General features: G+C 38.4%; 1 protein-coding gene across 7 annotated transcripts in view; it reads right to left on the bottom strand.

Annotated features, from left to right (window-relative positions):
• Positions 1-24471, bottom strand: part of Magi2 (membrane associated guanylate kinase, WW and PDZ domain containing 2) — a 1436700-nt gene that overhangs the window by 497619 nt on the left and 914610 nt on the right. For all 7 annotated transcript variants that reach the window (XM_036180392.1, XM_036180388.1, XM_036180389.1 and 4 more), the window contains one exon: positions 10574-10789. In XM_036180392.1, coding sequence (XP_036036285.1) covers positions 10574-10789 — 216 coding nt within the window. The remainder of the gene's footprint in view (positions 1-10573; positions 10790-24471) is intronic.

The raw sequence follows: 24471 nt of genomic DNA, 5'->3' as shown, positions 1-24471 counted from the left end.
GTCCTTTTCTGAGAAGAAAAGAGGCATAGACAGGATGGAATGGGGGAAGGGACTGGGAAGAGAGGAGGAAGGGAGGGGAAACTGTGAATGGGCTAGGGAAAATTAATTAATGTATAAAAAATACAAAAATACAAAAAAAATCTAGGTTGAAGTGTGTCTTCCCACTTCAAAGGATTTAATTAGGGAAAAGAAATCCCTCATAGGTGTGCCATTTGAGGGTTAGTTAATTCTAGATGTGGTCATCTTGACAACCAAGAATAGACTTCACATGTCCACCACTTGTCAACTTGACACACCATCATATCTTCTTATGTCATGTTTAATTTCAAATGTTGGCAATAACCAGATCATAATTATGTCTAACACGATATAACTATTCACATATAACTGCAAATGCATTATATATTTAACCAAGTCATAATCACACCTAATGTGATATAACTATCCCTTGCATAATCACAAATGTATTATAAATTTAGAATAGGTTATACTATCCTTTGAGGGACATCATTTTAGTATCTCAATTTTAAATTTGATAACCACTGATATTCTCTAAATTGATGTTACATGTCAAAGAAATTGAGGAAAGAAAACACAAATATGTGTACAAACATATTCTTAACAAAATACAACAGAACCACTCATGTCTACTCTAATCCTTGTCCTGTCATGTGGCCTTAGCTGGTGTTTATAACTACCTTCTTCAGTTGTCCATTCTGTATTTCCTTCACCTCATTCGGTCTTGGCTCTTCTCCTGGGGGAGTGACCCATACTTTCATTTCTGAAGTATCTACTCCAGTAGATAACAAAGCCTTGACCTTTCCACAGAGGAAGTGGTCCAGTGTAGTCAACCTGCCGGCTGGCTGGTCACCCCAGGGAAAGGTGTCATAGCAGGGGCTCAGTGTTCACCTCTGCTGTTGGCAGATATGACACTCAGCAGCAGCTGTAGTTAGGTTTAGGGACCCACTGCAGTGTGAGCCAGACATCAGCTAAATCTCTGTTAATTACCTGACCTCCACAAGTCCCTCTTTTAGCTGGAGGTCCACAATGTTTCTTAGTGTCAATTCAGAACCCTGGAAAGTCTGACTGTTTCCTTTCCCCAGTATACAGTTACCCCCATAAAAGGCCACAGGTCCCACTGGGGAAGAAATGGAGAAAGGCTAACTGGAAAACTTTCAGGTATTTTATCAAGGTCCTTCCTCAGGGGAAGCTGACCATCCCTTCATTCAAGGGGTTTTGCATCTATAAACTGGCTCAAGTCTGGAAATTTGATCACCAGCTGAGAGTCCCTTTTGCCATGATCCAATGAAATCTTTTTTCATTTGTTTGAGAATTTCCTGCTTATACAGCTCAAGCAAAAATATAATAGGCTTCTTATATGTTTAATCCCTGGAAACACCATGATTGATTAGCTAATACCAAAGAACCATATGAGTCATGACATCATAAAATTCACTTTGCCTTTATAGGTCAGGCCATCATGGACACTGTTTTGTCCATGTTGCCCATTAAGGTAACTATGATTACCTTGACTTTTGTGATTCAGTACTGCCACCTGGCCTCTGCTATCTTGGAGTCCTATTAAACCCATTGTGTTGAATTCATCCCATTGAGCAGCAGCATCTCCAACCCTAAGGTCCTGCATAAGGAAAAAAGGGATAACCAGGCTTCAAATATGCTGGTACCCCTCTCACCATTTAGTGTCTCATAGGATTACTGAAGGGCATGTCTTCTGGGCCTTCCCATTGTGGAACATTTGGTTTTACATAGTGTACCCTCTCTAGCATTGCAATTTCCCTGAGCCTTCAAATCCCTTCATCAACACTAAGCCAAGGGCTAGCAGGCATCTTTAACTCCTTTTCAGTAGGCCATCTTTTGGCAAATGCTTCAGCCAACCACTCAGACAAGCTTTTGACACATCTTTGAAGTTTGTGAGCTTTCATATCAAACTTGGAATCTCCATTCAGTGGGCTCATATCAATAAACACAGCCTGATCCAGTTTTATGTTATTATCCCACACCCTTAAAATCCATCCCTAGACATATTCCCCAGACTTCTGCTTTAATGAATTACCACATTCATTAAGCACTTTAGTAGTGTAACAAAACCCCTCCTGGACTACACTTTCTCCCTCCCCTCTAGGAGCCTGCTTTGCCTTAAGTCTGATTGTAGGTCTAGAGCAACTATTGGTGGGCTCTGAGGGCCATCAGTATTATCTTGCCTGGTATCACCTTCAGAGAAAGTGACTGCTGGTTTAGTAGACAATGAAAGATTGATTTCCTCAATAAAAGGTGGAAAAGGTAATATTTAAGGGTATTGAGGTGGGAGTATATCTGCTGAGGGTAGAGACAAACTTGAGAATTTAAGTCACAGGATCTCACTCTGTTCCAATTAACACCATTACTTTAACCATGGACAGACACTCTCCAAGGCCAGGGTTTCAATTTTTGCTGCAATTCAACCAACATTATATTGAAGGCTTCAGTTTTATTTTCTGTGACTTGAGCTCTTTAGCTACTGGAGAGAAGATTCTCTTCCAGGGCACACTTAGACATCTTTAGACTGTTTATGCACATCTAGATTGGGTCAATGTTTTCACTGAGTTCATTGTCCTTTACTGTAGTCTGAGATGCCAGATACTTTAATTTTATTGTAGAGCTTATTCCTATCCTTTGTCAATTTATCCAAAGATGCTAAGAACAACTGGTTAGCAGCACTATTTTCCTTATTTTTTCACAAATTGTCACGTTTCTTATATAGGGTCATCAAATCTGTTGCATCTCATAATTTGGGAATCTGGGTTCTCAAATGCATTTGTCCCCCTACATTTGTAAATAGTTCACACCATGAGCTTTCAGTATTCTATGAGATTCCAGGGAAGGCTTCAGTAGCTGATGAGGCTTCAGTAACTGTAAGTGTTGGCAAATTGGGAAGCCTATTTCAGGTACTTTAAAAATTCATCCTCATATTCTATTGCTCCTAAACTGTTTCTGGTATCAAAATCTGAATTAGTCAGGGTTCTTTAGATGAACAGAACTTACAGAATGAATCTATCTATCTATCTATCTATCTATCTATCTATCTATCTATCTATAGAATGACTTATAGGCTGTGATCAGACAGTTCAACAATTACTGTCTCCTCACAGGACATCAAGAATCCAGTAGTTAGGTTCACAAGACTGGATATCTCCACTGGTCTTCGGAATACTCTGGAATCCCAAAGGAGTAGGTTCTAATGTCAGGGGAGGAATGGGCTTTCTTGAGTGATAGCAAGCAGGCAAGCAGAGAACAAGCTTCCTTCTTCCATGTCTTTTATGAAGGCTGCCAGCAGAAGGTGTGGCCCAGATTAAAGGTGATATTCCCACCTCAAAAGATTTGGATTAAAGGTGTATCTTCCCACCTCAAAAATCCAGGTTAGAAGTGGGACCCCCACTTCAAATGATTTAATTAAGAAAATAGAAATCCCTCATAGGTGTGCCCAACCATTTGTTTTTTTAAGTAATTCCAGATGTAGTCAAATTGACAAGCAAGAATAACCATCACATGTAAGACACGTTTCATTATGTAAAGCTTCTATAAGTACCATACTGTGAAATTGAGAAAGTGGTGAAGGCATCTAAGCTAGAGAGGAAACTGGTGATTTTATTTTTTAAACTAACAACCATATACACTTCCGAAGTATATTTTCCTCCATAGAAAAACCATGCTTTGTATTTCTATAGCTATGTGACAAACTTAAATAAATTCAATATTTTCTCCTCATCTTCATATTATCTCTTTGTAAGTAAACATAGGTGATGAATATTTAAAAAAGGAATAGGCTTCTTGTTTATAAGAGAATAACTTGTATTCTAGAAATTATTTATCTTTAGTGATTCCTAGAGAGGAACAAACATTCTTCACAAAAAGCAACAGAGCTTAATTGCTAAGTAAGAATTGGGTCAGTTGTCTTGGGTTTAAATTTTTCTTTTAAAGTGTGATGCTGGGAATGTGCACATGAGAGGCAACAACCTTGTCTGTCTATAAGGATGAGATGTGCCCTGTACAGGAAATCCTTAGGACACAAAGCTAATAGAATATATCCAATGTTCAGTAAATATTGTATATTTTTACACCGAGTGTTACTGCTTCCAACTCTAAGTGATTTGAGGTTGTTAAATGGAATCACTCTACCCTAATCCTAATGTAGGTAATGATTTTTACCTACCAAAAGCAAGACATGCAGGCAATTTTCTAAGGGTTTTAGTTCTTTACACACTTACAAGAAAACTAATGAAAGTTTTAAAAGACATGAGGAAATATAAACAAAAACTATTTTTTTTAATAAGTTGAGCTCCTCCCAATGTCCCATCCAGTTGATATGTGCAACAGGGTTAATTAAAGGAGAATATTAATCCCGAGAAACTACACATTTTCTCTAAGGTCTCTATCTTGTTTTCCATTTGCCTTGGGCTGTAGAGGCAGCTGCTGAGCCATGGACTTGCTGTCACATTAGCAACTTTGAGGACCCAGACAATAGAACCAGAGGCACTCATCCCCACATCTTATTTTAGCAAAGGCTTGCTTTTTCTGGTCAGTAGTTTCCCTGGAACTGGCTTCTTCCACCATGGTTTCCAGTTCTTGATGGAACTGGCCATGGTGGTAGACACTGTGGGGTTTGAAGACATCTCTAGTTCTTTGAAAACCTAACAATCCCGTTAGAAAATATGTTTGTTATGTTGATCCAAGGTTTTATTTTGTGTTGTGGTGAGGGGACTCAATTAGATCTGGAACCATACACTCTCCTGCATCCATGTTGGATGCTGAAATACTCACTTAGAATTGGAACTATACACTTCTACATCCATGCTGGATACTGAAATATACATTCCTGCATGGTTGATAGTTGAACAAGCAGCAGCCATTATTGTAATTGGTTTTTAATAACTACATATGAGAGTATTTATCTTATTTATAACAAAACTTATTGCTTTAAGCATATGTAACAATCTTTTCCCATATTTCTTATGTAGAGAAATGTGGAGGAAACTATTCAGATACTAAGTAGTCATGTAGAGTCCCCCTGCTTTCTGTATAACCAGTTGACCAAAAGAAGTCAGAATTGTAGATTATTATTTGATTTTCCCCAAACTCCTAAAATCTGAAGAATCATGGGTGTCACAATGCTTGTAGATTGTATGGATTGTGAATATTTATTTGCTTGCTGTGACAAAATTGCCTTGTTGATATGGAAAAACTGTGTGGTACTGAACCCTAAACTACAAGGAAGAAAACCAGCGAATCAGTTTCCTTGTTGCTGTTCTCAGTGCTGCAGGGACCCAGTCAGCGAAGAGGGTTACCATTCTGATCCCTCAGGAACTTTCCATGCATATTAATTCCTCATATCTAGTGGTTTTTGATGTTTGAATGATTCAGAAATAGTTATGTTCCTTAAAAGAAGTATTTTAAGTTCTTCAAAATCTAGAGTACTGATCCTTAGTGGGATGCATGTCTGCACAGATGCATGTATGCTTGTGTGTGTCTTGCATATATGTGAGAGTGTGTGTATCTTAAGTAGATAGATAAATCAACATTGTGAGCTGCTGACAGATATTTCCCTTTATTATTTGAGGCCATGATGTGTGGTGATATTGTGTTCCCCAGAATATTGTGCACCCTAATAAACTTATCTGGGGTTAGAGAACAGAATAGCCACTAGATACAGAGGCTGGAAAATGGTGGTACTCACACCTTTAATCCTAGCCTTCTGGAGGCATGGATCTCTGTGAGTTCAAGGCCACATTGGAAATAGCCAGGCATGGTGATTCACACCTTTAATCCCAGGAAGTGATGGCAGAAAGCAGAAAGGTATATAAGGTGTGAAGACCAGAAACTAGAAGCTTTTGGCTGGTTAAGCTTTTAGACTTTTGAGCAGCAGTTCAGCTGGGATCCATTTGGATGAGGACACAGAATCTTCCAGTCTGAGGAAACAGGAACAGCTGAGGAAATGGCGAGGTGAGGAAGCTGTGGTTTGTTCTGCTTCTCTGATCTTCCAGCATTCTCCCCAATACCAGGCTTCATGTTTGTTTTTATTAATAAGACCCTTTAAGATTCCTGCTACAATGATGAAAATACAAACTATAGCTAGACCAGGACAAGCTAATGTCATGGTTTAGTGTGCTTCTGATACTTTTTAGATGATATGTCAACTGAGGCAGCATAAACCTTAATTCTGTAAAGAAATGATTTCTTATCATTTAAAAGCAAAGTGTCTCATCTATTCAGGAGGCCATCAGGGAAATATGAATTACTGAGAAAGTAGACTTAATGCTTCAAAATTGCATTGCATCTTTATCTAAAATCCACAATTGTATAGAATACTAGAACAGTATGAAATTATGAAAATAGAATATTCAAGGTTTGTGAGTGGAGAATGACAAGGAAAAATATCTCCCAGAATATATAAAACTAAATGGAAAAGAATCACTAGAGAATATTAGTAGAGGAAATTATGTTCCATTAACAGGGGAGGAGAGCTGCTTTAATTAATAAATTTATTCCTTCTCCAGTATTTCATTTTTAACAGTTTAGTGAAGGTAGGATGGGATAATGGGAATAATAGTCCTCATGGCTGTGCAATTGTGCATGCTTTGTGATTTTTATAGTACAATGAATTCTAAAGACATTTATCACACAGGAACAAGTCCCCTGAATCTTCAACAAACTTTGTGGTAATAAAAGCTAATGTATACATTGAAAATATCCAAGAGCCATAGTAAGATATAAAATAAAACATAAGATCTGAATTTATAACACATCTTAGAGCCTCCCTTTAAAATTTTGGGGGAGAATCAGAATATTATTATTTGAAACACAGCAGCAGCCTCTGAAGTTTCAAAGCGCTGGAAGACAGAGCAGGAGGCTCTGTGTTCAGTTTCCACTTTGATAATTGGAGGGCTGCTCCAGAAGGTCACAATGGAATCAAGGTATTTTTTTTCCTTTTTAAAAATTTATTATATTTGTGTTTTAATTTTACACATCAGCCATGGGTTTCCCTGTCCTCCCCCCTCCCACCCCATCCTCACCTTCACCCCATCCCTTCCCCTCCATTCCCCTCTCCTCTAGGGCCAAGACTCCCCTGGGGATTCATTTAAACATGATGGATTCAGTACAGGCAGGTCTAGTCCCCTTCTTCCAGGCTGAGCAAAGTGTCCCTGTGTAAGCCCAAGGTTCAAAAACAGCCAGCTCATGCACTAAGGACAGGTCCTGGTCCCACAGCCTGGGTGCCTCTCAAACAGTTCAAGCTATTCAATTGTCTCACTTATCCAGAGGGCCTGATCCAGCGGGGAGCTCCACAGCCTTTGGTTCATAATTCATGTGCTTCCATTTGTTTGGCTATTTGTCCCTGTGCCTCTCCAATGTTGGTCTCAACAATTCACGCTCTTAACAGTCCCTCCTCTTTCTCAACAATTGGACTCCTGGAGCTCCACCTGGGGCCTGGCTGAGGATCTCTGCATCATCCACTGCCATCAGTTATTGGATGAGAGTTCCAGCATGACTGTTAGGGTGTTTGGCCATCTGATCACCAGACTATGTCAGATCAGACTTTCTCTCAACCATTGCCAGCAGTCTACAGAGGATGTATCATTGTAGATTTCTGGGGACCTCTCCAGCACTCTGTCTATTCCTCACCACATAATAATTAAACAACTAAATGTACAGAATCAAGGTATTTTTTGACGAGAATAAGAGAATGTAAAGAAAAAGGCAAAGTACTGCCTCCAACCATGGGGCTGGTGCTTAGGCCTTATCCAGAGACCTTCCTCTTCTGAGAGCAAAATCAGGCATCAGCGATGAGTGTGTAGAGCCACCATTGATGACAAAGTAGGTAGGAGTCATTCCAAATGTCAGTAGTGCACAAGAAATGCAGGCAGACAGGTAAATGCCAGTGTGAAGGAAAGACATCTGGGGTTTGAATAGTTTAGACTCTAAGCAAATCTGGTGTTCCTCTACTGGCTCTTGTCCTGCATTCTCCATTCATGTAACTAATGTCTGTCATAGGTAAATTTCACCAGCCTTCTGGGGAGCCCAACAATCCTGCACAGAAGTGGAGGGTAGCTCCTGAAAACCCCAAATCCACATGAGGGCCAGAAGGAGGCTCACAAAAGGCATTGCTTTCGCATTGACTGAAAGGTGCATCTGCTTTGATTTCAGAGGATGCTTCTGAAGACCATCCCAATCTCACATGCTGACAGTGTGCCTGCTGTCACTGCTGTGCCTCAGAACTAGCTCTGTAGTGGCTCGCTTGTTCATTTGCAATCACTTTGGGACATCCCAGTACTTGGGAGTTTGGAATTCCACATAATCCTTTAAAGATGGAATGTCCTTTATACATGGAATGCTAGACTTCAGAGAATTAGTTTGAAATAGTCCTAGAATTTTACCCACTTCTCCCTGCCCTGCCCTGCCCCTCTCCCCCAGACAACAGGGAGAGAAAACCAAGCATAGCACTTGGGATCAAACCATAAAATTAAGTCACATCAGGAAACCAAAACAAAAGTGAAAACCAGAGAAAGATCTGAGTGCAGACACAAACCACAGCCTCTGTGAACCCACATAAAAATAAGCAGGGGACAGGCACTGTGGCAGTTTCAGAGTGGGGCATTATTCACAGGAAAACAGCGAGATTCACTACGGAGGACATTATTCTTCAGAGAGTGACAGGGGCTCATTCACAGCACCAGGACTGATGGTGCATGCACAGCCAGCTTGCCAAGCAGCACAGCACTGGGGTGCAGGTCCCCAACGGTGAACTGAGATCATTGCTGAGGACACTCAGAGATCACATAAGGGACACTCTGTTTGCTCTCTGGGAGATGCAGTTCATCTGCACTAATTGTGGGCTTGGGAGCCTGGAGAAGGCAGCTCTGTGCCCACATACTGTATTCCCTTTGTTGGGGAGCTCTCACGGGCCGCTCCTCCAGGCATTGTATGTTTGTGTTAACAGAGAGCCTTTAAAATATATGTGCATTTCTAATTCTTTGCATTGGACTTCCTCATAGCCGCTGAGAGGAAGCCAGTAGATAATAGTGAGTCACTTTCCGGAAAACTTTAGCAGATAACTTCTGTAAGAAAAGAAGTGCAAAAATCCAACTACTGTAAGTTCCTAGGACTTCACTTTTCTGAAGAATCCAATCTTTGGATTATAACTATTTATCTATTAACATTCCATCTTTTTAGTATTTTCAAAATTTGGGAAAACAGATGCTTTCGTCCATAAAAATATATACTTGAAAGTAGACTGTAGTATACTTTTCTTTATATTATAGAAAGACTAGAAGATGAAGCCAGGCACAGAGGCCCACACACCTAAAATCCCAGCACTAGGCAGGTGAGAAGAGTGATTTGTGAGTTTGATGCTCTTCTGTAGCTCAGTGAGTTCCAGACCACCTGGGCTAGGTAGTGATACCCTTTCTCAAAAACAAAATAAACATAACAAACAAACAAACAAATGAAAGAAATAACAACAGCAGAAATTAAAACTGGGAAAATAGTGTAGTTAAAGACATTGGTTAGTATAAAGGCAATAATGAAAAATTCTAGTTAAGACAGTACAGATTTGACAGGCTCTAGATGGTTGTTGCAACTGACGAAAACACAAAGGTTAAGAACCTGAAGCATTTAAAGATACATGTCCCAATGGTGATTTTGGTTGCCAACTTGTGTTAAGTGTGACATAGAAGATAAGTAAAGCAGAACTCAGGAAGTATCTATGGGTAAAAACTAGTCTTACTCTTAAAACTATATTCTATATTACAAACAATAAACCTAATTTGGCTGCTTATAAGCTTTACCAAATTGAACTATTTTCTCTTTGCAAATTTAGTATTTTGAATGGATACTCCAAAGTTAGACCTAATAATTTGAACATGGGAATTCTATTCTAAGGGCTAGGAATAGAGCTCAGTGGTGGGGTCCTCACCTAGCACATACAAGGTCTGGTGCTATATTCCTTGAACTTCGAAAAATCAACAGTAACAAAAAAATCATGTCTTTGCTATTTGATATCACAATCTTCTCTTTCTAAAGGTAATTGTTCATATAAGTCTGAATACACACACACACATACACACAAACACACACTCACACACTCACACATCTGTTCAACCTTAGCACACCAATTGGGGCTGAGGAGATGGCTGAGTAAGTAAACTGTTGCTATGGAAGCAGAATGACCTGGGATCCGCAGCACCCATGTAAAATCTGGGTATGGTGAGAAGCATTTACAACCCAATACTTAGGTTAACAAAGACAGGAGGATCTGGTGGGGCTCCCTGACCAGCTAGGCTAGTCAAATCAGTGATGTCTAAGAGAGACCTCGGCTCAAAAGATAAGGTGAAGAGCAATATAGGAAATCATCAATATTGACCTAGGATTTCCATACAGGCAAACATGTGCAATTGTACCCCTCACCCACTCATGAATGCGTGCACACACACCTAAGCGAGCACATGTAAAAACACACCAATTTTTTTAAAATATAAAAATATAACAAAAAGCTGATAATCTAATAAAGGATATAAAGACTGACCTGGTGTTATGACTTCACCATTTCCATTGACCACAGGCCTTTCTTCCTCCTCCTCCTCTGGAGGCTCTATACTTGCTTTCTCCATGTTGCTCACTGATTTATTTCTCTTCCGTTTCCCTTCAGCACTTGGAGTAGCTCCCGGAAGTATCTGGTCTGTTACATTTAATAATAATGGTGCTGGTTCAGCTGGAGGCTTCGGGGTACCGTAGTAGTTGTCTGCAAAAGATACACAGATATTCTAGAGTTAAATTGTTCTCCTACATGTGTGTGTATTTTAAAGAATGGAAATTACATCAATTTGTATTATATTTATTCATCAACACATTGCACATATATGGTTTATAAGCACATATTATATATCTTTATTTCTATTTTACTGTGCTTTAATGCATAAGATAAAGGCCTATATTACTACCATCTTTGAGTGCTTTAATGTATTAAGCTTTCAACCTGGAGCAGTGTCTATCATTTTCAGATGGCAAATTGTTAATTTTCAAATCTATTTAAGCCAACTTCACACTAAGTCTTCAAATCTATTTAAGCCTTACAAAACAAAAAAGTTAGTCCTAAGGAATACAGGTAATCTTTAGTCTTGTTTGTATTTTCAAGTCTTGCATCATTCTGGAAAGGCAAAGGATGCTGAGTTTTCCTCTCCCTTCAGGAGGGCTCTGGCTGGTGTCCTGCACAGAGCTGTACCTCCATGCCAGTCCGTAGCTCCTGATGCTGTGAGCTACGATGTGCTCCTCTATTATCCTTTAGATCATAATTGCCTTTTCTCACAGCAACACTATCTGAGCTGTTGGGTAACTCCCCCTTGCCTCCTCCCTGCTGGGTCTCTGAGAGTTCATTAAGAAAGAAAAAAAAGTCTTATTTTTTTCAGCCTATAACATGTTTTATTTTTTAACAAGTTATTTAATATTTATACATGCATATAATGTGTTTGGATCATATCCACACCCAATTTATCCCCTCAAAATCCTACTTATCTCTATAACAAGAGGTTGGCATATAATAGACATGTATTAAATATCGATTAAATAAAGCAGAATTGTATGTTTGCCTTTGCATGTACAAGGAAAATCATTTTATTTAAAGTGTTCAAGAATGTGATTGGCAAAGAACGTAAGTGTTACTTTGAGAAATCATTTTCAAATTTTAGCTTCAATTTCACACCTGTGTTTGTGTGTTTAGTTAACTAAGTAATTGATGGGCTCCTGTATTCCATTATTAAGGTCTTTATTGGCACTGACTGTGCACCCAAGCATCCCAGTGCAGGTGTGGGAAACTGTGATGGTTACAAAAAAGTAATAATCTAGTATGGAGCTCAAATTTGGCATCAAGTAGGCAAGCATTGTAATGGAAAATGGGACCAATTCTTGTAAGGAGACATAAGAGAGAGGAAGTACAACTGCCTATCTGCACAGGTTACTGAGATCATCTAAGAAAGCAGCCTGTTGTGCAGAAACAGCTCTTAAAGTCAAAGACGTAGTGTCTAGATGAGTCTTTCTGGATAATGGTAATTGAAGCAATTACTGAACCTCAATAAGGCTCAATTCCTTTATGTGTAGACAGGGAGAAGTAGTCACTTGTGTTATGGCTTGTAAACAACCAAAACCTATTCCACTTACATACAACACTATGAGTGTGAGAAAGTTAAAAAGATATGGGATGGCTATTTGACAGGGAATGCTCAAAAATATTTAGAAAATGAGTGGAAACAAAGGAGTCAGGAAGGAATCAAGTGAGGATAGAGTGCTGACTTGTTTTAAAGACGGGGTCTGAGGCTGCACTCTAGTCAATACATAGTTAAGACTAGTCTCAATTCCTGGTTGTCCTGCTTCCACGTTCAAGTTGCTGGGACCATAGCCGTGTACCATACACCCCGTAATAAGTGGTTTCTTTGTTGAGCAATAGAATCTGCACACAAATTGCCTCTAGGGGAATAAATTCCAAACCCTGCTTGGCTGCTTTGATTTGCTCAAGTCCAGTGAACACACCCAGCAGGGTTGTTACTGACTGAGCCTCAATCATAGGAGTATTAGTCAGCTGCCAAGGTATACAAAATGTCTGCACTATTTTGATTTCAGAAGAGGAGGTTGTGATTGCCAACTTGAATGGATTAAAAAATGACTTGTAGATTAGGGTGGGGTGATTGACTTGTGAACAACTGAAGGGAAAGACTCTCCCTGAATATAGGCGTTGATCAGTAAGCTTGGGGCTGAAGTACATAAAAGTGGAAAAAAAGAGGAAGCCAGAAATCATGGCTCCAGGTTTCCTTGGTGAGTACCCATACAGCTGCTGCTGCAACCTGTGGACATTAAACTCCAGAATTGTCAGCCTTTCCATGTCCACCCCACATTGCTCCGCTTAGAACTGGGATTCCCATTGGTCTCCTTGTTCTGCAGCTTTTAGCTTCTAGGACTCTTCAACTATTGAGTTTCTGGATCCCCAGCCTACAGATTAGTCTCTGGCTATAAAAGTCTGTCTAATTAATCATCTTTCATAATAATTCCCCTAGCTAAGTTGAATGTAGAGGTGGAGTCCTTCCTTCAACTCATCTTATCTCTGTAGCTCCCTAGACAGTAATACCTTTGAGATGTCGGGTAGGCAGAAACGACAGATACTATGTCTACAGGTCCTCCATTTGGGATTGTTAAGATAAAGCTGGTGTATATGGAAAGAGTGTCATAAGCTGTAAAACTGTGCTGGAACTAATGGTGATGAAACCTCATTCTGGAATGAATTGACCAGCCATTCTATTAATGCATGTTAATGTTCATATTTGCAGATACTCAGACACTTCACAAAAATTTTACTTTGTAAAGTAGACTTTAAACAGACATATGAAAAGATGATATACATTTTGCTAAGGATTACTTTTAATTTGATTCACAGAATTTCAAATAAATCAAAACTTTATATATGGAGGCTGAACAAAAAAGACTAATTGTTGTGCCTACTCAATGAACATATATTTCATCATTCTTAATGGGTAGCAGAGCTCTAAGCATATCATTACACTTTTTTGCCCTGGAGGAGATGGGAATGGGGGGGAGCAGCTGGGGGGAAGGCAGAGATGGGGGCAGGAGGGGGGAGGACAGGGGAACCCATGGCTGATATGTAAAATTGAAACACAAATATCTGTATTAAAAAATAAAATTTGAAATAAAAAAACACTTTCTGGGAAATCTCAATATATACTTATCTAATGGCTATAATGTCAAAATAGTAAATAGCTCCTACCTACCTCAATGAACAATATGAGTTTAAATAGTGTCTGCAATGGTTGATACTCTTAGATATACACAATACTAAGAAAAATATATCAAACTTCAATATTTTTCTTCATTTTTTATGTTATAATATTCCTAGGTAAATTACCTCTTAGTAATTAGAAATAAATGCATAGACAGGCTAAAATAAATACTAAAAAACAGATCTTGCTGAATCAATATTATTAAATAATTACATCTATTGGTATGGCATGATTAGAAATTACATAGTAATATTCTCTTACTAAAATTAGTTTTATGAAATTATATGTGAGTTGAAATACTAGATGTAAAACTGTAAAAATCATTAGTTAAGATGTAAGATTATCATAGTAGAAAAATTCCAGTTTGTAAAAGGTAACAAAATAATCTATATATTTACTGCACTAGAAAAATATAATTCATGGAGAAGAAGCTATGACACCAGAGTAAGATTTTTACTGTGTTATTTAAGAAACACCTGGACCAATAGTGGAAGGTCAACCAAACAGCTAGGTATCTCAGCCACTGAGATGACTCTATAGGCAGTTTATACAAACCCATATACAATGACAAAATGAGCCTTTGAGAAGACAAAGCACCGTGTTTTCAGAAAAAATTAAACACAAGTGGTTTTAAAGTATAATTCACAACTATTATTCCACTAGGAATGGAATGCCTTTTATACATATTACCAGTATTTAGAGAACCTAAAATCTCAAAATACAAATAAAACCCCTACAATATGGCATTGTGGCATAGTTCCCGGTGAAATAAATCTGACTTTGAATCCTGTATGCCCCAAACTTGTTTCTTCTTTATAGGCTTAAATTGAGTCAGTTAAAATGAATAATCACAAAAACAACTATAAACTGAACATGGTGGTGTGCCCTGGTTGTCTCTGCAATCAAGAGGTTGAGGTGGAGAACTGCTTAAGCCAATGAATTTGAGACCAGTTTGGGCAACAAGGTGAGATCCAGTCTTAAAATAACAGTTATAAAAAGCAACTGTAACTATCATCCTTGTCAAGATCACTAGTCTAATTTACAGAGCTGGATACTGTGTTATATATTCTGCTTATGAACTCTTGATTCAAATGGGTATTAGAATGACTTACCTATAGTGTTGTCTCAAAGAGTAATGGTCATATCTGTAATAATAATGTAGCATGACCGCATCAGAGTAGATGCTAGAGACACGATGACTACTATTGGCATCTATTTATCTTGAACTCACATAAGAGGCCCTAAGAAATTAAACTATCCCCTCTTTTATACATGAAGTACGTAGAAAACTTATACCTGTCTGATTTCAGAATTTTACCACTTTTCAGAATACTGCATGGTCTCTAGAGAAACAAAGTTGGGAAAAAATTGTCTGGCCACAGTCGATGAGCAAAGTACCCACTGCAAATGAGAAAAGCAAGTTTGCTACCAAGTCATTCAGTGGGAATCACAAATGACTTTTTCTACCCTCACCTAAAATTCAGCATGTGTACACTTTGGGAGAAGGGATGAGAAGAGAAGCAAGCTATCCAGAACATTTGTCATCGACCATCTTTAGAAAGAATGTCCTCTGTATCAGCTCTTTTAGTGAACTTTCAAATCAAAGTGCTCCAATTTGCTAGGATCACAAAAAGTTTTGTAAAGTCACTCACTTGATTCTGCCCTCCTAGGATATCTGTAAATTCACACAGTATTATTTAATCAGTCCCTGGAAAATAAAGTGAAGATTGTGTAAGGAAACCAATTGATCTCTCAGCTAAATGCTTGTGTAGAAAGACTATTTTAGCCCATAAAAATGTGGGGGCAAAAGAGTGAAATGGGATAAAATTTGACTAAAAGGAACCGAATATAAAGTGCCTGTCATGTGTTTTATTATATTAAACTATTTGGTAAATGCCCAGTGACACTTGGCAGTTTGAACCCCTTGGTTGCCAAGGTGTGGGGCAGAAACAGACTATCTTGTCCTGAACTCAACTGGTCTCAAGAAGATTTTACAAAGTTCAAGCCCTGATCCACATGGCCAGATTCATTACACATTCATCCAAAAGAGACAAGAACAGCTTTCTAAATGACAGGCTAGTACCTACAGGGCACCATGGAAGAACTCTCTCTTCTGCATCGGACACAATAACCTTTTCACAGAGCCTTAGCCTAACGATTTTAAATGAATGTTGTTGTCATCTTGGTTTTTTGTTTTCTTTTGTTTTTTGCAGCATCTTACAGGTAAGGTCAGTGTTGGGGAAGAAACAGGAAACCATGTCAATGACTCTCATTCTGTTCTGGTGTAATACTAATAGAAACCAAAATGACATTCCCCAAGATGCACTACATTTCCTGTGCTTTGAAATTCTGATATGACAGTAGGAAAGTTGCTTACAAGGAGGTGTGAGGAACCCTAAAAATCCCAGAAGCAAAGTAAACACCTTTTTTTCCTAACATTTTTCAGTTTGGTTTATTTCTCACATTTAAGGTGGAGATTTGGGTACTAATTCCGTTGTTTCAATTCTCTGGGAATATAATAAAATGTAGTTTTTTTTTAACATCAAATAACTGTGTATCATTTTACATGACACTGAAGTAGAGAAGAAATTTACAAAGATGTTATTTTTTCCTTCAAGATATCTCATACATTAAAGTTCTCTGTCTCTGTCTCTCTCTGTCTCTCTGTCTCTCTCTGTCTCTCTCTCTGTCTCTCTCACACACACACACAGAGAGAGAGAGAGAGAAAGAGAGAGAGAGAGAGAGAGAGAGAGAGAGAGAGAGAGAGAGAGAGATCTATATTCTCAATGTTTTGACCACTTTTGTTAGCCAGAAAGAACCAGTTTTGGATAGTGGCTTGCTAGAAGAAACATGAATGCCTAGAGGACTCTAGCGACATTGACAGGACACAGGCAGACCATCCCTGGGGTCCCCAGTGGGCTTGAGGATCTGTCTGTGTTCAGGGGTCAGTTATTAGGGAATTCATCTCAGTTTTATAAATGGAAAAATACATTGGTATTTGGCTTGTTTAATGGTCTCCTTTTTACTCTGACACTAAACAAAGAGGCTCTGAGTTTTAGATTCTGATATGAAAAAGCCTGCCCTAGCATAATAAACAATTATTTCAATTCACAGCAGAGACTCAATTTGCATTGCTAGTGATGGATGCATACTTAAACTTCAAGACATTTTACCATAAGATAGTAATGAAGACTGAGTTAACAGTAGTGCCCCAATCACCACAAGGTATATCAGGCACAGGAAGAATTACAGCCACATAGCTACAGGGGAAAGGAAGGAGATCTGCTGGCACCAGCATAGTTACTTTCCTATTGTAGAACCTGCCAGAAAACAAGACAAAGAGTCTCACTTCAGAATGCCTTTAAAACTATCTTTGAAGATATAAAGTAGACTCTGATTCCCTCATTTAGGCCCCCGAACAGTAATCTAACATAGCACTTTCTCACCATGAATTAAGCAAGAGAAATCCTAACTTCAAACAGTAAGGGCCATTTCTCTTGTGGCGAAAGCATTGATTTTACACATGTCAGAAATAGGAAAGCCATTAAAACATGATATTGTGATCACCATGTGGTGATATTTTATTTGTGCTTTAATAAATAAAGCTTGCCTGAGGATCAGAGGAAAAAGGCCAGTCATTATAAGTAAACAAAGAAGTCCTTAATCCTATCACTTAGCAGGCAGGGTCTCTGTGTGTTCAAGGCCACACTAGGAAACAGAGCCAAGCATGGTGACACATGTTCTTAATCCTAGTACCAACCATAAAGGTCTGGAGGTCTGTACAGACAGACAGAAAGTGACAGAGTTGTGAAGGAAGAGGAAGTGAGACAGCTGGGCTAAGAGAGCCAATGAGAGGGCAGAACAGAAAAGGCATATAAACGTGAGTATACAGGAAAAAGCTCTCCTTGGAAGCTGCAGAGTTGGTGAGGTGAGGTTAGCTTGTGGTTTGTCCTATTCGTTCTCTCAGGCTTCCACCCCTAGATTTGGCTCTGTGTTTTTATTTATTAAGTAAGACTGTTTAGAAATTCATCAATAACACCATAACAACAACCAGGGTTCTGAATTTTGAAAATTCAGTACTGATTGTATATGACTATACAAAAATGTAAATATTTCTGGTTTACATGTAGAATTGAATTATTCTGTGAAGTACTTCAGAATCCCAGTAATCCCAACACATGAATATCAAATTCATTAAAAAAAAATCACACACATGCTGTTTTCACACTAGCATGCTCTCCATGACATGGATTCTGAAGCCTGTCATACCTTTTACCTGCCCTCAGTACTCTATGTATGTCATGCAGATGATTAAAAATACCAGAAGATTATTTACAAAAGTTCAGTAGTGTAATGAGTCTTTTTCTGTCCTGCCAACCAGTTCCCAAATAATGACACAGAGACTTCTTACTAATTATGAAAGTTCAGCCTATAGCTTAGAGATAACTAGCTTTTGTAACTTAAATTAATCCATTTATGTTAGTCTACATTCTAGCATGTGGCATTATCTCTTTTTTATCTTGTACCTACTGTCTCCTCTCCATGTCCTTGTCCTTTCTCCCCTCAGCCATCCCGCCCCTACTTCCTGTGCAGCTATTAGCCATTCAGCTTTTTCATTAATCATAGCAAATACATCTTCACACAGTGTACAAATATCCTACAATATTTCCCTCTTTTTGTTTTCTTGTCAGACTATCTTTAGACTGTCAGCTCCCAAATAACAACATGGAGATTTATTATTAATTATGAAAGTTTGGCCTTAGCTTAGGCTTGTTTTAAACTAGCTCTTATCTTATAACTTAACGCATTTCTATTAATCTATGTTCTGTCATGTAGCCCTCATCTTGCTTCCTCTTTGTCTCCTTGCATTTCTCTTTAGTGCCTGGATTCCTCCTCCTACTTCCTCTCTCTGCCTAAAAGTCCCACCTGTACCTCCTGCCTAGCTAATGGCCATTCAGCTCTTTATTAAACCAATCACAGCAATATATCTTCACACAGTGTACATATATCCCACAACACAGTGGACACTTTTAATGTATATACATGTGTTTGTGTCAGCCCATGAAAACAAATATTTTCTAAAGGTAGCTTCTAATAGCCTAGAGTAGTAATTCACTCATTTAAAGGACATCAGATTCTAATCCCTTCAGGGAGTCTTTTTTTCAAGCAATATAGAAAAGTTCAGAACATTTCATATCATCTGTAACATATGACATATATAAAGAAATTATGATAGAAGCATCGGGAATAGAAAGAAGTCAAATATGAGTGTTCAAGGCCAAATACATATCTTTGAAGAGAAATCATTTGAATATTTATCATAATATTCAGAAATAGAAGCACAGTTCACATATATTTCCCATTTAAATAATATTAAACAACTTGTGGGAATATTTTCTAGTAAAAATATTGTGAGCCAAAAATATGAACTACACATGTAATTTTAAAATTAAGTTATTCACATTGAAAAATGCAAAAGTTGAACATAATTCCACTAATTTACTTTACCTAGTATATCTGAAACAGCATTTCAATACTTCATAACACAAAGTAATTAATGCCACAGTTTGCCATTTCCATGTTGTATTTTTAAGGCCCAGCTTAAAGTTTACACTGGTGACACATTATAATTTGGAAAGCTCCACTTCATATGTTTAGTGTCTAAGTGCAAAAGGTGGACCTAAGATTGGCATCATAACCTTAGAAAACCTCTTTCATTAAATAACAAATTCAACTCTATATTATTACTTGAGAAACTGTCTCATAGGCAAAAGATCGCAAGTCTGTATTTTCAAATGTCCAAGAAAGCTGAGCACAGCCGAAATCATGAAAATGATTTTCGGCCATTGTGTCACTGGGGTATTCCTCCCATTGCTTTACTCTGCTGAGAATCTGTAAGATGTTGTAGAGGAAATAAAATGTGTATTTTTCTTGGCAAAACTCTCCTGTCCTAGTTCCTGATAATCAATTTTATCTGAAATTGAATATTTCACTTTTAACTTTATTATTGAGATGTAGGTGACAACGTGAGGAAAGCTGACTAAGTGCTTCAAACAATTATCTACACATGGCCTTTGGTGAGGATCCTTTGTGTGTTTAGAAGCAGGACTAATGAGTGTTCTTTATAATTTGTTGAGGAATTGCTGACTCTCACAGTAGCCCAAGAACAAAGAATTACTTGGAAGCTGCATCCTCCTCTCTGTCCTCCACCCTGTCACCTATGCATGGTCACTGGAGCCTCCACAGGACGGCGCTCAAGCGGACCAGGACTTCCTAAGAAACTCCCATCTGTCTACCAGCCTCACATTCCACACTTTCTGCAAACAACAATTTGATCCTATTCTTCCTTCCTTCCTTCCTTCCTTTATTCTTGGATTGGGCCTCACACAGCCTAGGCTGACCACAAACTTGGTATACAGCAAAGGCTGGGCTTGAACATTGAACCCTACTCCCTCAACTTCCTTGTACTGAGATTACAGGAATGAGTCATTATTCCTGGCAAAAATGTTTCACTGTTTTGTATGTTTGTCAATATTATATTAACTGCTCCTGTGTTTTGCTAAGTTACAAGCTTAATATTTGACAAAACAATTTAGACTAACATATCCATGAATAAAATTAGCTCAATAATACTTGAGTTTTAACAGTCTTACAGATTCTACTCATAATGAGTTTGGAAAGCAACTGGTCAAAAACCAGTGAAATATATTTATCATTAGAGCTCTTGGTGGTTCTCAAATCACCCTGGGTATATCTTGTAGTCAGGGAAGAGATATCAACTATTTCTGGGAACATAAGCAGAATGTTCAGGAAAATATTTTTGTCAAACATCATTGAGAATGAAATAGCTTATAGTTCCAATTAATAGATTTATATGAGTATCTTTTAAGTAGAGTCCTATGCATTCATAATATAAAAGATACTTTCCCATTGCTAGTGCACTGATGAGCTAAAGATATTACTTGTTTGGCTGCATAAAGAAGACAATATAAACAAAAATTCAGTGAAATATTAATGGATAATTTTTTTACCAGTTTTAGCTGATTGCAGAGATAGTTATCTCAATTATATTTATTTCTTCAAAAATTGTTAAAGGAACTGAACCTTTCAAGGACAGTATTACATTTCCTACATTACATTTATGGTTCTTCATATGCACATATCTCTGTGGTGCCCTTAGCTGTGTTACTTAAATGTGACTAAGACATTAGGAGACTGCCAAGACTTTGTCACTCTCATAACTGCAATACCGGGGAAGGGGGCATTGCTGATAAATCTTACTTTGATTGTTTGGTAATGACTAAAGAAATATGTCCATTTAAATCTCCAATATTCAGCTGAAAGTAAAAGTGTCAGAAACAATAACTAAGAATGTTACCTTTGCTTGGAGAAGTTGAGATGCTCTGTAGCTTGGCATAAAGGGAAGAGTTCTGTACATGGTTAGAAGATTTAGGTGGTAAGGGAGGTTCTCCTACCAGCCTCCTAAATAACCATGGGTTCCACATTAAATTGCTTTAAACTTCAGTTTTCTGATTTGTGAAATTTACAAAATTGGTTCCTATCTCAAGAATACTTCTCATTTCTAAAATTCTGTAATAAAAACATTAAATAACATAATGGCAAGTTATAATTATCAGCAAATCAAAAAGTTTCAAATTAACAATGAGAGTAAATTAACCAAAAGCAAAACTTTTAAGTACTTTAAAACTTTACCTCATAAACTTTTTTGAGATAAATGTGGGTAACTGTTAGTTGACTCTATCTTTATACTTCTCTGCACATTCCATTCTGAGAAAGTGGTTGTGGCTTAAGATTTTCTATTTTTATTCCAAGGCTTTCATTTGCATACATCTCTCTTGGTGAATTAGACAGTCCCTAAGTATATTCCTTGCTAACATATAATTACTTTGTGGAAGGTCTTATATGAGAAATTTCAAATTTATTTTTTTGTTCATGTGACACTTGAAATTTTCTCCATGTTTTTAGAGTGATATTTTCGTTGTATTCATCCTGTGATCTATGAAAAGATTACAAAGTGTGGTTAGAGTGAGCACAGGAAGTGTGTACGATGAAAAACCCATAAGCAACCCAAAATGCAAAGGAAAAAGTGAGTTTTTGGTATCTACCCAGAGGCTTTTTCTTTTTATTATTATTATTATATTTGTGTTTTAAAATTACACATCAGCTATGGGTTCCCCTGGCCTCTCCCCTCCCGCACCCACACCTACCTTCACCCCAACCCCTACCCTCCATTCCCATCTCCTCTAGGGCCAAGACTCCGCTGGGAATTCATTTAAACCTGATGGATTCAGTACAGGCAGGTCCAGTCCCCTCTTTCCAGGCTGAGCAAAGTGTCCCTGTGTAAGCCCAAGGTTCCAAACAGCCAACTCATGCACTAAGGACAGGTCCTGGTCCCACAGCCTGGGTGCCTCCCAAACAGTTCAAGCTATTCAGTTGTCACACTTTTCCAGAGAACCTGCTCCAGCTGGGGGCTCCACAGCCTTTGGTTCATAATTCATGTGCTTCCATTTGTTTGGCTATTTGTCCCTGTGCCTCTCCAGTGTTGGTGTCAACAATTCACACTCTTACAGTCCCTCCTCTTTCTTGACAATTAGACTCCAGGAGCTCCACCTGGGGCCTGGCTGAGGTTCTCTGCATCCACTTCCATCAGTTATTGGATGAGAGTTCCAGCACGACTGTTAGGGTGTTTGGCCATCTGATCACCAGACTAGGTCAGATCAGACTTTCAACCATTGCCAGCAGTCTACAGAGGATGTATCATTATGCATTTCTGGGGAATTCTCCAGCACTCTGCCTATTCCTGTTCTCATGTGGTCTTCATTTATCATGGTCTGTTATTCCTCTTTCTCCCTTTCTGTTCTTGATCCAGCTGGGATCTCCTGCTCCCCTAAGATTTCTTTCCCTTAAACCTTGCCCTTCATTACTCCAACTGTTGTCCAGGTTGTTCATGTAGATCTCATCTATTTCTCTGTCATTGGGCGATCCCTGTGTCTTTCCTAGGGTCCTGTTTTCTAGGTAGCCTCCCTGGAGTTATGTAGCAGTATAGTCATCTTTGTTTTACATCTAGTATCTTCCTATGAGTGAGTACATACCATGTTTGTCCTTCTGAGTCTGGGTTACCTCACTCAGGATGATTTTTTCTAGATCCATCCATTTGCCTGCAAACCTCATGATGTCATTGTTTTTCTCTGCTGAGTAGTATTCCATTGTGTATATGCACCATATTTTCTTTATCCATTCTTCAGTTGAAGGGCATCTAGGTTGTTTCCAGATTCTGGTTATTACAAACAATGCTGCTATGAACATAGCTGAGCAAATGCCCTTGTGGTATGATTGAGCATTCCTTGGGTATATGCCCAAGTGTGCTACAGCTGGGTCTTGGGGGAGATGGATTCCCAATTTTCTAAGGAAGTGCCACATTGATTTCCCAAGTGGCTGTACAAGTTTGCATTCCCACTAGCAGTGGAGGAGAGTTCCCCTTGCTCCACATCCTCTCCAGCATAAGCTGTCTTCTGTGCTTTTGATCTTAGCCATTCTGACAGGTGTAAGGTGGTATCTCAGAGTCATTTTGATTTGCATTTCCCAGATAATTAGGGATGTTGAGCAATTCCTTAAATGTCTTTCAGCCATTTGAACTTCCTCTGTGGAGAATTCTCTGTTTAGTTCTATAGCCCATTTCTTAATTGGACTGTTGGGCTTTTTGATGTCTAATTTCTTGAGTTCTTTATATATTCTGGATATCAGCCCTCTGTCAGATGTGGGGTTGGTGAAGACCTTTTCCCATTCTGTAGGCTGTCGCTTTGTCTTGTTGGCCGTGTCCTTTGCTCTACAAAAGCTTCTCAGTTTCAACAGGTCCCATTGATTGATTTTTTCTTTCAGTGTCTGTGCTACTGGTGTTATATTTACAAAGTGATCTACAGTGCCAATGCATTCTAGACTACTTCCTACTTTCTCTTCTATCAGGTTCAGAGTCACTGTATTTATGTTGAGGTCTTTGATCCACATGGACTTAAGTTTTGTGCACGGTGACAGATATGGGTCTATCTGCAGCCTTGTACACATTGACATCCAGTTATGCTAGCACCATTTTTTGAAGATGGATAATTATAGCCTCAAAGAAGGAGTTTGGTAATATTCCTTCTGCTTCTATTGTGTGGAACAATTTAAAGATTATTGGTATTAAATCTTCTTTGAAGATCTGGTAGAATTCTGTACTGAAACCATATGGTCCTGGGCTTTTTTTGGTTGGGAGACTTTTAATGACTGATTCTATTTCCTTAGGGGTTATTGGACTATTTAAATGGTTTATCTGGTCTTGATTTAACTTAGGTATGTGGTACCTATCCAGAAAATTATCCATTTCTTTTAGGTTTTCCAGTTTTGTGGAGTAGAGGTTTTTGAAGTATGACATGATGATTCTCTGGATTTCCTCATTGTCCGTTGTTATGTCTCCCTTTTCATTTCTGATTTTGTTAATTTGGATGCTCTCTCTCTATCTTTTGGTTAGTTTGGATAAGGGCTTGACTATCTTGTTGATCTTCTCAAAGAACCAACTCTTTGTTTCATTAATCCTTTGTATTGTTCTCTTTATTTCTATTTTATTGATTTCAGCTCTCAATTT

Source organism: Onychomys torridus, chromosome 3 (assembly GCF_903995425.1).
Source record: "Onychomys torridus chromosome 3, mOncTor1.1, whole genome shotgun sequence".
Taxonomy (NCBI): domain Eukaryota; kingdom Metazoa; phylum Chordata; class Mammalia; order Rodentia; family Cricetidae; genus Onychomys; species Onychomys torridus.
Note: the sequence above shows the minus strand (reverse complement) of the source record. Positions and strands in the feature narration are given on the sequence as shown.